This window comes from Anolis carolinensis, chromosome 3 (genome assembly GCF_035594765.1).
Source record: "Anolis carolinensis isolate JA03-04 chromosome 3, rAnoCar3.1.pri, whole genome shotgun sequence".
Classification (NCBI taxonomy): domain Eukaryota; kingdom Metazoa; phylum Chordata; class Lepidosauria; order Squamata; family Dactyloidae; genus Anolis; species Anolis carolinensis.
In genome coordinates this window covers 193,936,533-193,949,481 of record NC_085843.1, presented here as the reverse complement: position 1 = coordinate 193,949,481, position 12,949 = coordinate 193,936,533, and the positions used below count along the sequence as shown (strand labels likewise).

Below are 12,949 nucleotides of genomic sequence, written 5' to 3'. Positions count from 1 at the left end.
TTTATATCTATGAAAACTCAGGCTAAAATAAAAACTAATTCATTTTAAAGGTATTACTACATTTCTTCTTTATCCTGCTTCTCCTCCTCTTCTCCTTTTTATGTTGCCAGAGACTAACATGGGTGCTTCTTTGAAAACCTCATGAAATAATGCATATCAAATGTATGTAGTTATCACATATGTTATTTGAATGTAGAATTATAATGACAAAATTTGCATTAGACACAGAACTTTAATACAATACAGAGGGGATGTCAGCCAAAATTTCATAATGACATTCAGCAAAAAAAAATAATTAAAAAAATCAACATAACCACGAAAGCAGTAAATTTGTGGACCTTAAGATGTTTCAGGACAGCATGTACCTCAAGTTTGATCATGAGGCATGACTGAAATTCCAGTCCATTCCAACAACATCTTGAAGGTCACAATTTTACAAGCCATGGAGTTACAATTTTTTTTATCAGAACAAATCTTTAAATACCAATACTTTGACTTAACATGGTTGTGGTTGATGTTACAACCTATACAATAACTAGGTCCATCTTGTTGATGTGATGCTCAAGAATTTACTGTAGGAAAAAAAAACAAATACTTTCAAAAGTACATTTTACAGGTGCATTTTCAAAATCTATGTAGAAAGTGCTTAATAAACTTTTATAGCCTGTTTACATAAACAACGTATTGGCATCAGTAAATTTGTTGATATTTTCTTCTTCTCAGTCTACTGTTTAGAAGAAAGCCAGACAGCACAAAGACCATAGCTGCCAAAACTACAGTAGCAACAGTAAGCGGACTGAAAGCTTCATCCTTCCCTGGATTCACATTTTTCACCAATTCTGTAAATTAAAAAAAAACCATAGAATTAAATAATTTATTATAGAATCTAAAATATGCCTATTGATACTATCAGAACATACATTTCAAAACCTTCATTTAAGGGCAAGTTCTATCATTTGATGGCATTGTTAAGTGAATATTCACAATATAAATATCTATATTGGCTGAGTTCCCATGGAGTTTTACTTTCAAATGAAATAGCTCACATATTTGCAAAAAATAATGCATACACATAAAACTAAGCTTTAAAAAACCTAAGGACTGTAGTATGCACGAAGGGTTGCAATGTACAAAAATTTAAATTTGAGCCACTTAAGTGAAAATCTAAAGAAAAGGAACATTTTGTAGAACAATGGTTACAAAATTCCAATAAATCTAGCAGTTGTTGCTGTGCCTTCTTCCAAAGGAAAGGATGTGGATTCTTGCAAGCTGACCTCCAACTATTTAATCACTTTATGCAATGTATTAAAACTAGAATTCCCATTATTTACCTTCACTAAATCCAAAACAGTTGGTCACATTTACATTTTGTAAGTCTGTACTCAAATTCTTTTTAGAGTGGCTTCTTCCTATGCCGTATGCTACTTTAAGTAACCATATCATTGTGTGCATGTATAACATGGTTAAAGGAATTTTGATATTCTCTAATAGATTCCTATGCTCTCGGTTGGCAAACATAGTAATAAAAAAGATAGTAGAATAAATAATTATCAGTACAATGGTGTCCCAAGAGATAAATATGATCATATTAATTGAATGCCAAACATTTGGTTCAGCATTATTTGAAATTCATTTGGAAAACATATTAGAATAGTTGTGTTAGTAAGAAGACTATTAATTATACAGAGAGTTACCCTGTCTTTTGTCTTCTTGAAATTTTTCCTGTAGCTTGAATGGTCCCACAACAACATCCACTTTGCTCTGATCTTCATCTACGTTCCTCTTTTTTCTGCTTAAGCACCCCTGATAGCACCGGGAAGAGTAATCATTTGCCATGCATACAACCAGCTTGCATTGCAAAAAAATTTCATTGTGTTGGTCGACAAACTTAAAGGAATTGAAACTGAAGCGAGCTGTATTCTTGTTTGGTGAAGGCAGATTTTTGTAGGTAGAATCTCGTACACACCTGAGGAAGAAAAAATATCAAAGTCATATCTGCTTTGTTTAGAACTGTTTAGTTGACAACTTCCAGAAGTTTTGGGATGGCATATGCACCCTGCTTCACATACCTTCTACATCCCAAAACTGACTTTGGCCCTTAAAGGGTGGGGGCAATTTTGTTTCCCTGTTTTAGGCTTCAGAATGGTTCAAAACTAGAACTGACACCTGATATACATCTGATTGTGACCAACCTAAGAAGAACAGAATCCTAAAGTTGGTCACAATTAAATGTATATCTGGTGTGTGTATCAACATTAGTCTTCCTACAGAATAATCCAGAGGGTGTAAGGGACTTTTAAAACAAAAAAGAATGAGAGTGCTGACAACTGGCAATGTTTCTGAGGAACTCAGGGTGGCCATTGAGCTGCACTTCACCAACCCCATAACCTCTAACTATCCCAATTTGGCAGGGATGGTCCTGATTAATTCTCTATGTTCCCATTATTTTTCAGCCTTTTTATAATGCTCCAGTTTGTATTTCCTCTCCCAGGAGGGGGAGTTGGAATCTAGCCATTCTCGGTAGAATCATGTGAAAACAAACATATGCAGCCTCTCCAAGTTTGTATGCTTTTCCTCATCAACAACTTCTGCCATTGTAACCACTCTCTGGTGTTGTACGATCACACACCTACAGTTCCCATGTGTAAAATATAAGGGGGCATGCCACTCCTTCTATATTTTTACACTACATGTACTGTATATACTCGAGTATAAGCCTAGTTTTTCAGCCCTTTTTTAAGACTGAAAGAAAACCCCCTCGGCTTATACTCGGGTGAGGGTCCTGGTTGGCTTATATTTGGGTCAGCTTATACTCGAGAATATATGGTACATTTATTATTTTTCTCTATTATTATTGGTATTATTCTCTATTATTAATGGTTGCTACTATTACATTTATTTTACTCTATTTTTATTATTATTATTAATACATTTATTATTTCACTCTGATCTTATTATTATTACATTTATTATTTTATTCTATTTATTACTACATGTATTATTTTCCTGTATTTATTATTATTATTACATGTATTATTTTACTCTATTATTATTAAAATGATACATAAGCACATTTACATTGAAGAAGATGAAAATAATGATTTAATCAGAGTTGAACAGTCATATCTTAAATTACAGTTTGATGTAAAGATTCAAAAACATTTAAACTACTGATGCCTCAATTAATGTAATTGGGCCAGGCTGTGGCGCAGCTGGCTAGTAACCAGCTGCAATAAATCACTACTGACCGAGAGGTCATGAGTTCAAAGCCTGGGTCGGGTTAAGCCCCCGACCATTAAATAGCCCGGCTTGCTGTTGACCTATGCACCCCCGAAAGACAGTTGCATCTGTCAATTAGGGAAATTTAGGTACGCTTTATGCGGGAGGCTAATTTAACTAATTTACATCATAAAACTGCCAGCAAAACACAAGGAATGGAATGAGGAAGTACAGCCACTACTGGACAGTGAAGCAACAGCTCCCCCTGTGGCCGGAATCGTGAAGCTGGAAAAAAATGTTAAATGCCTCTGTGTCTGTCTATATATGTTGCTTGTCTGTTGGCATTGAATGTTTGCCTTATATGTGTTCATTGTAATCCGCCCTGAGTCCCCTTCGGGGTGAGGAGGGCGGAATATAAATACTGTAAATAAATAAAATAAATAAATTTTATTGGTATCTCGGCTTATACTGGAGTCAATGTTTTCCCAGTTTTTTTGTGGTAAAATTAGGTGCCTCAGCTTATATTCGGATCGGCTTATCCTTGAGTATATACGGTATATTTTACTCAGTGTTCTAAAAAGAGCAATTGCTAGAGTTGGTTTTATGATATTAAGAGCCATTCAGTGATGAGTGGAAGGAAATAATGAAACCCTGATAAATGCAAATGTAAGAGAAAATTTGAACAATACCCATAGCTTGTGGATATAGAAGGAAGGAAATGGGAAAAAACAATACCACAGTTGAGTGAGGAAGGGATAGTCGTGGTGATGGTGTGAATGAGCCTGGAACCCCAGGTTTCAGCGGTGGCCAGGGGAGCTTTTGCCAACTAAAACTTGTGCACGAGTTGTGCTCATACTTTGGGAAATCTGACTTGGCCACAGTGGTCCACACTCTGGTTACATCCCAAATAGATTACTACAATGCACTCTACATGGGGTTGCCTTTGAAGAGTGCTCGGAAGCTTGAGTTGGTCCAATGGGTGGCAGCCAGGTTGCTCACTGGAGTGGCATACCGGGAGCATACAACTTCCCTGTTGCACCATCTCCACTGGCTGCCAGCACAATCTTACCTGTCCAAACATATCTCTCCCTATTAACCATCTCGGAGATTAAGATTGTCCAGGGAGGCCCTACACTCGGGTCCCACCTTCTTTGCAAGTGAGACTAGTGAGAACGAGAGACAGGGCCTTCTTAGTGGTGGCCCCTTAGCTATGGAATTCCCTCCCCAGTGACATTAGATCAGCCCCCTTCCTCCTAACCTTTAGAAGTCTATGGGACCAGGCTTTTAGTGAATAGGGCAGTGCAATGACAGATCTGGAAAATATGGAATGACTATGGAAAGGCCTGGACTATGATTATGGATGATGTGATTTCTTACGTAATGTAATGTTTTAAATGTTTGATATGTCTGTTTTTAATCTAACTTTAATTTTAATGTCTGTGTTATATGTTTTAAGGCATTGAATAATTGCTTCCACGTAAGCCGCTTTGAGTCCCCTTCGGGGTAGAGAAAGGCGGGGTAGAAATAGAGAAAATAAATAAATAAATGAGAATGTTAAGATACTATTTATACTATAACAGCGAGGTGTATCCAAACATTGTGGTTAGATTGAGATAACACCAAATAATACGATTTTTGTTCCTGGATTATAAATGTCATTTCCTAATTGGTTCTAACCTAAAAAACATGGAAAAAGTTTATCAAACTGCAAAAATTGTATTTCTGCTGGACATTCTGCAGCGCATTTTGTTCTAGTTTTTCAATGAATATCTCAGAGAATCTCAACTAATTCAACATAATTTGTGGCAGTTACAACGATTGAAGTTCCTGGAATATAACAACTAGATTCGAAGTAAGTAGCACACAATTAAACAAGAAATAACACTTTCAAACCAGGAACAGTTTTTTTGTTGTTACATAGTGTAATCACACCATGTGAAAAAAGCAGTAGCAGAAACCTCTTCCTCTCCCTGCTCCATCAGTTTGAAAATTGTCTCCCAAACCCAGAGTTAGTTCTGTACTTGAAAAAAGGCTCTCCCCTTTACCAGTTCTGCTGCCCTAAAACATCCATATTTGGGGAAAGGAATACAATAGAGTCTCACTTATCCAAGTTTCTGGATTATCCAAGCCATTTTTGTAGTCAATGGTTTCAATATATCGTGATATTTTGGTGCTAAATTTGTAAATATGGTAATTAATTACAACATAACATTACTGCGTATTGAACTACTTTTTCTGTCAAATTTGTTGTAAAACATGATGTTTTGGTGCTTAATTTGTAAAACCATAACCTAATTTGATGTTTAATAGGCTTTTTCTTAATCCCTCCTTATTATCCAAGATACTCGCTTATCCAAGCTTCTGCCGGCCCATTTAGCTTGGATAAGTGAGACTCTATTGTATTATAAATCAGGATGAGCAAAATACAGTGAGTCTGGGACCTTTTTCTATCCTACAGAGAAACAGGAGCTTAAAAAAATTAAATATGCTCTCAACTACCCTCTGGTAAGTATGGAAATACTTTCACCATTTAGGCCCTGATAAGGGCTTTAAAAAGTGCCCGTGATGGCGCAGCGGATTAAACTGCTAAGCTACAGATCCTGGTGATTGGAAGGTCGCCGGTTCAAATTGTATGACAGGGTGAATTCCTGTTGTTAGCCCCAGCTTCTGCCAACCTCGACTTCGGAAACATGCAAATGGGAATACATCAGTAGGTACCATTTTTGGCACGAAGGTAATAGCGCTCCATGTAGTCATGCCAGCCACATGACCTAAGAAGTGTCTACGGATAATGCTGGCTCTTCGGCTTAGAAATTGAAATGAGCATCACCCCGCAGAGTCAGACTAGACTATATTTAACATCAAGGGAAACCTTTATCTTTATCTTTAAGGGCTTTAAAAAAGTGAATAAGAAATAATATTTTCCTTGTTTCATGTTCAGAAATGGTCTTTCTTTGACCTAAAACGGCACAGGGATCCGTTAAACCACTATACCCCCGTGCCCACTAGAAGGCATCTATGGCAAAACATTTATTTCTTTTTTTATGGTGGCCTTCCCTAGTTACCCACCATGATATAAATTAAGGAAGTAAAGTTCCATTGGCACCACTACTTTTAGGATTCTTGCCCCCATATTAACTGTTTCATTATATAAATCAGTAAAAGAAAAAAAAATAAGTTTTTCTGAGTTCAGTGGTATAAATAACACTTACCCATGTTCAATTAAGGGATAGGTCAAATTTTCAAAGTCATGAGCGTATGGAGATGCTTTGCATGTGTCTAAAAACAGTATAAGGTTTGGATCGGAATTGTTGAGAATAACTTCAAAGAATAACTCCTGATCCATTGAAACATAGTAGGGAAAGCCATAAACTTTATGGGAGAAAGATGCCGACTCATAGCATCCAAGAGTCATTTCATAATGGCCGTGATGTTTTTCAGTAATGTCAACAGAATTTTTGACAACAAACATTGTTTCTACCATGATGTTCTCATTCATTTCACATTTGATGTGAAATATCATGTCTGTCTTTCTTGTAATAATATTATCTTCATCAAAGGGTGATGTCTTGATGTTGTTGGAGTAAACAATGGTATCATTATTGCTCTCCTAATAAACAAACAAATAAAAAAGGAGGGGAGGAAAAAGAAAACAATGACAAATTATGTCAAACATATATATTGCTTGATAAAACATTCAGCTCTTGACTATTAAAAAGTTTTAATATATTTTATAGTTATGTCTAACTAGAACGTTATCTCAGGGCTGTTCCAAATTTGTGCAATTTTTCACAATATACAGTAGAGTCTCACTTATCCAACATAAACGGGCCGACAGAACGTTGGATAAGCGAATATGTTGGATAATAAGGAGGGATTAAGGAAAAGCCTATTAAACATAAAATTAGGTTATGATTTTATAAATTAAGTACCAAAACATCATGTTATACAACAAATTTGACAGAAAAGGCAGTTCAATATGCAGTAATGCTATGTAGTAATTACTGTATTTACGAATTTAGCACCAAAATATCACGATGTATTGAAAACATTGACCATAAAAATGTGTTGGATAATCCAGAATGTTGGATAAGCGAGTGTTGGATAAGTGAGACTACTGTAGTTCCTTGGAGTTTGCTAGGTTTTGTTAGTTTTTCTTGTTTTTGCATCCAATAAATTCATAAGTGTTTATGTGGATCAATACCAGGAATCTTCAAGTGTTTTTTAAAAAGTGGGGAATGGTTTTCTGATGTGGTCCTGATACGATTTCCTGATGCAGTTTAAAAGCATATTTTCTCCCTGATGTTTCTCTAGATTTGCAGTGCAAATGGACAATTTCACTGATGAACTATAACTCCATAAACTATAACTATAAACTATAACTCTAAAAACAACAAGAAAAGAGATGGAGGGGATACATGTTGCCCCAATATACATAAAACCCTTTGCTGTGCTCTTCTACATAGTACATCCTGCATTGCAAAAAAGTCCTGAATTGCAAACAGGTTTTCAAATGTTTCCTTAAAGCAAGAAAAAAATCGTAAAGGTTACATGCCCCAAAAAAATCAGTTAATATTAATTACATCCTTATGAGATGTTAAGTGTGAAGCCCCTCACTGTCCATGTGACTCTCTGCGTGAGTGGGAATCCTAGAAAATCAGACTTCCAATTTATATGGAGAGCAATGCAGGAGTAGTGAAGCTCTCCAAATCCTTTGGGAGTGGGTGCGGTATTTCCCTCAATCCATACCCCTTCCAAGGGAGCCCCGGTGGTGAAGTGCGTTAAAGCGCTGAGCTGCTGAACTTAAAGAACAAAAGGTCTCAGGTTCAAATCCCGGGAGCAGCTTGAGCGCCCGCTGTTAGTTCCAGCTCCTGCCAACCTAGCAGTTTGAAAATATGCCAATGTGAGTAGATCAATAGGTACCGCTCCAGCGGGAAGGTAACAGAGCTCCATGCAGTCATGCCGGCCACATGACCTTGGAGGTGTCTACAGACAATGCCGGCTCTTCGGCTTGGAAATGGAGATGAGCACCAACCCCCAGAGTCAGACATGACTGGACTTAACGTCAGGGAAAACCTTTACCTATACCCCCTCCATTTAGAGCAGTGGTTCCCAAACGTATTTGGCCTACCGCCCCCTTTTCAGAAAAATATTACTCAGCGCCCCCTGGAAATTATTTTTTTAAAATTTTAATAGCAGTTAAACAGAAAGATATATGTATTAATGTTTCTACCCTTTTCGAAAAATATAGTAAGGTAAAGGTAAAGGTTTTCCCCTGACGTTAAGTCCAGTCACGTCTGGGGGTTGGTGCTCATCTCCATTTCTAAGCCGAAGAGCCAGCGTTGTCCGTAGACACCTCCAAGGTCATGTGACCGGCATGACTCCATAGAGCTCCGTTACCTTCCCGCTGGAGCAGTACCTATTGATCTACCCACATTGGCATGTTTTCGAACTGCTAGGTTGGCAGGAGCTGGAGCTAACAACAGCCACTCATGCCGCTCCCGGGATTTGAACCTGGGACCTTTCTGTCTGCAAGTTCAGCAGCTCAGTGCTTTAATACGCTTCGCCACCGGGCTCGTAATATAGTAAAGAAAGGTGTAAATTGGAATTATTGAAGTTTGAAATTATGAAACTATTTTTGAACTCAGAATAGAAAGGTAATACAAAAAAAATTACAGTTATTTATCACCCCCAAATGCACCTGTGGCCATCACCGCCCCCCTGGATCGCTGCAGCGCCCACGAGGGGGCGATAGCGCCCACTTTGGGAATCGCTGATTTAGAGGACACTTCAATGGCAATGTCCTATAAGTTACAGTAGAGGAGATGGGCTGAGATTTGCCTTCGATTCAACTGATTCCTATAGGTTACTGCTCATAAGGTTACATATTCTTTGTAAAAAGATTAAAGATTAACTGAAGCAACTCGACTGAACTCATTAATGGCTACACACATATCTTTCTACCTATATAGAACTGATATTATAGACCAGTGGGTCCCCAGATGTTTTGGCCTTCAACTCCCAGAAATCCCAGCCAGTTTAGCAGCTGTTAGGTGTTGAAGGCCAAGACATCTGGGGACCCACAGGTTGAGAATCACTGTTATAGACCAATAATTGCTTGCAACTCCTGTGCCACTTGGGGCTGTGACTCTAAGACAGTGTTTCTCAACCTGGGGGTCAAGAGGGAGTGTCAGAGGGGTCACCAAAGACCATCAGAAAACACATATTAATTCACAGTGCTCTCCGGAGATAGGTGAACTACATCTCCCCTAAATCACTGTCAATTTCTCCCAAATCCCTCCAGTGTTTTCTGTTGGTAATGAGGGTTATGTGTGGGAGGTTTGGCTCAATTCTATTGTTGGTGGGGTTCAAGGGGCTCTTTAATTGTAGGTGAACTATAAATCCTAGCAACTCCAACTCCCAAATGACAAAATCAACCCCCCCCCCCCAACCTTACCAGTATTCAAATTTGGCGTATCGGGTATTTGTGCCAAATTTGGTCCAGCAAATGAAAATACATCCTGTTTATCAGATATTTACATTACAATTCATAACAGTAGCAAAATTACAGTTATGAAGTAGCAACAAAAATAATGTTATGGTTGTGTGTCACCACAACATAAAGAATTATATTAAGGGATCCTGGCATTAGAACGGTTGAGAACCACTGCTCTAAGTCTTTTACCTCAAGCTACCCCTTTCCTGGAGCCTCCGGTGGCTCAGTGTGTTAAAGCGCTGAGCTGCTGAACTTGCAGACCGAAAGGTCCCAGGTTCAAATCCGGGGAGCGGAGTGAGCTCCCACTGTTAGCTCCAGCTTCTGCCAACCTAGCAGTTCGATAGGTACCGCTCCGGATCAATAGGTACCGCTCCAGCGGGAAGGTAACTGCGTTCCATGCAGTCATGCTGGCTACATGACCTTGGAGGTATCTATGGACAACGCTGGCTCTTCGGCTTAGAAATGGAGATGAGCACCAACCCCCAGAGTCGGACATGATTGGACTTAACGTCAGGGGAAACCTTTACCTTTACCTTACCCCTTTCTTGGCAAATGCCAGCTCATTGCAGCAGAGTCACCCAACTTCATGCTATCTCTATCTACATGCAGGGGAGCATGAAAATTAAGATGGATGGGATACGCTGATAGAGCATGCCAAAATGACACATGAATAGGCACAGAGTTTCAACTGCAACGAAGTAATGAATACATTCTTACTTGTCTTTTAGTGCCACAACCACTGTATGGTATGTTGAAGACAACATATTCACGTGTAATCTGAGGTCTACAGCGGGAGTCTGATGAATTTAGATATACTTCCCATGCATTATAGCCTTTTAACTGAAGATAGTGTCTGCTGATGTGCGCACTCATGAAGTCTCCAGAACACGAAAGTGCTAAAAGACGGTGGAGAGAAAATGTAAATAGTGTAATGTGAGTACATATAGACATCAGTGCAACCAGGTCTAAATTTGCTTAGTGCCCCACTTCAGCTGCTTCTATTGCTTCAATGGTGTGCTTTGTGGTACTCATGAAACAATTAAGAAATTCTTGTCTCTTAATAACATCCCAAATATATGACTTTAGAAAACAACTGTAATTTGCTTAATGGGAGAATAGACTTTGTTTATCAACAAATCAGGAAAGGGAAATTTGTCATGGAATTATGCCACTTCTGATGTGACAGAACTCTTTTCTGCTTGAGGCAACTGTGAATGTTGCAATTGGCCAGCTTGAATAGCACTGAATAGCCTTGCAGCATCAATGCCTGGCTGCTTCCTACCTAGGGGAATCCTTTCTTGATCAGCTTGAATAGCATTGAATACCCTTGCAGTAACAAAGCCTGGCTGCTTCCTACCTAGGGGAATCTTTTGCTGGGAGGTGTTAGCTGGTCCTGATTGTTTCATGTCTGCAATTCTGTTTTCTGAGTGGTTTTTTTATTTACTATTCTGATACTGTTCTAACCAGATTTTCAATAACAGGGAGGAGGAGGCACTGGCGTGGCTCCCTGGGAGGGGCCTATGGCCTCTCCCAGCAGGAAAATAACACAATTCTCCATCTTTTCTTTCCAATTGAACGAGACTGTGTCACAGCAATTCGTGGCTGGGTACAGTTAGTGGTTTCTAAATGAGAGGGGGCAAATGGAATGTCTTGGAGTTTGGCAATAATGGAGTATCCAGTTTGTTCCTGCGAGAGAAACTACTGTTAAATGTTCATGTAACTTTTCCAAATGTCAGATCATCTATCCAGAGAAGTTGGTTTGGTTTGGAGCTAGAATTCTCATTCAAATTTGCACAAGCATATGTCACCCCAAAGGAGATTCATCAGAGAATGCAAGCTGTTTATGGTGATTGTATTGATGTGAGTACTGTGCATCATTGGGCAAATAAGTTTAAAAATGTTGACGTGGGAACATCTGATTTGTGTGACAAACAAAGAGTTGGACATCCTGTGACAGCAACCACCAAGTTTCACAAGCAAAAGGTTGACAGATTGATTCAGGACAATCGAGAGAAATTTCAAGCACAATCAGCATTTCACAAGAATGTGTGGGTCACACATTATTGTTTTGCTTGGCTATCGGAAGATCTGTGCACAATGGGTACTGTGAGATGCTGGTTGCGGAAACAGAGTGTCGACTTCTTCCATGACAGCTTCAGAAAACTTGTTCATCACTGGCAGAAATGTATCCAATTGTCTGGTGATTATGTGGAAAAGTGAATAGTGGTAGTTAAAGAGCACATTCTAAGGATTATTTCTGCGTTTGGTTTAATAAAATATTCCCATCCAAAGCCAAGTAACGAAGGTGGAGGCATTACTTTTCATTCAACCCTTGTATATGATCTTCCTTCTTATTTGTTTAGTGACAAATGGACAAACATTATATTCAGTCCTTAAATATCCTCTGAAAGTTATCCTATGCTTTAAAAAAGATTGGATTGGAGCACATCTGTTCCAAACTTCACATGTAACAAATATGTCAAATCTAAGATCAATTGTGGATCAGGATTGTCAGCAAATCTCTTTAACCAGCCTGGAATCAAATATAGCTAATACATGAAAGAGTTAAGAACATCATTAAGACAAAAATAAGCAACTTTTGCCCAAAAAACTAAATTTAGCCCACAAATCATGTATTGTTTCAAAGGACCAAAAATGAGTGAGGGAGAATGTGAAGAATGTATTATGTTATAATAGCTTCTCCACAAATTTCACAACACTACCATTAGGCTTCTTTTCAATCAGTATGATCAAAGACTGGAACATGGTTGCAAAAGAACTAGTTCAACCCTTACACTAAATCAGCTGCCCCAAATTAAAGTCTCCCTTCTCCTATGCCAGCATCCTAATACTGAACGGGAGACATACATCTGCAGATGATTTTGGAAAACCATGGATTGTGTCACATCAGGTTTGGAGCTGAGGGTCAGGCTTAATTTTTATTCCATAAACAAGTAACATACATCTTACCCGTAGGTTCATTGTGAATTGGAAGAGTTGTAGTTGTTAATGTTTCTGTTAAAATAAAAGACAGTATATGCTACATCAGTACAAATATTGATATTGGTGATTCCAAAAATTAACTCCAATAATTCCAGAAAATACTGTCAACTTTTTGGATTGGGTAACCATGGAGGCACACACAGGGACAGAAAGTGAGGAGAAATCTTCTGAACTGGGGCACAGACAGCAAAACAAACACCACAGGGGTTGTGACGGCGCGAGTGGCGCCAT

General features: G+C 38.6%; 2 protein-coding genes across 2 annotated transcripts in view; both read right to left on the bottom strand.

Moving 5' to 3' along the window:
• Positions 1–12,949, bottom strand: part of dmbt1 (deleted in malignant brain tumors 1) — a 279,374-nt gene that overhangs the window by 92,080 nt on the left and 174,345 nt on the right. Inside the window, exons 40-42 of the mRNA XM_062976978.1 lie at positions 10,433–10,611; positions 6,432–6,829; positions 1,695–1,966 (exon numbers count right to left, since the gene is read on the bottom strand). Coding sequence (XP_062833048.1) covers positions 1,695–1,966; positions 6,432–6,829; positions 10,433–10,611 — 849 coding nt within the window. The remainder of the gene's footprint in view (positions 1–1,694; positions 1,967–6,431; positions 6,830–10,432; positions 10,612–12,949) is intronic.
• On the bottom strand, positions 164–10,639 carry LOC103282066 (deleted in malignant brain tumors 1 protein). The gene is made up of 4 exons (XM_008124574.3): positions 10,433–10,639; positions 6,432–6,829; positions 1,695–1,966; positions 164–839 (listed from the first exon to the last, which is right to left on the bottom strand). Exons 1-4 carry the CDS (start codon positions 10,586–10,588, stop codon positions 691–693), a joined length of 975 nt encoding a protein of 324 aa, XP_008122781.3. The 5' UTR covers positions 10,589–10,639; the 3' UTR covers positions 164–690.

What these genes read in the sequence shown, in the direction of transcription:
- LOC103282066 (XM_008124574.3), bottom strand. Translation starts at nt 10,588, where the DNA reads ATGAGTGCGCACATCAGCAGACACTATCTTCAGTTAAAAGGCTATAAT. An exon ending in TATCCCTTAATTGAACATGG is followed by an intron (nt 1,967 to 6,431) that starts GTAAGTGTTATT and finishes TTTCTTCCTCAG; the next exon opens with GTGTGTACGAGATTCTACCT. An exon ending in TCAAGAAGACAAAAGACAGG is followed by an intron (nt 840 to 1,694) that starts GTAACTCTCTGT and finishes TTTAATTTACAG; the next exon opens with AATTGGTGAAAAATGTGAAT.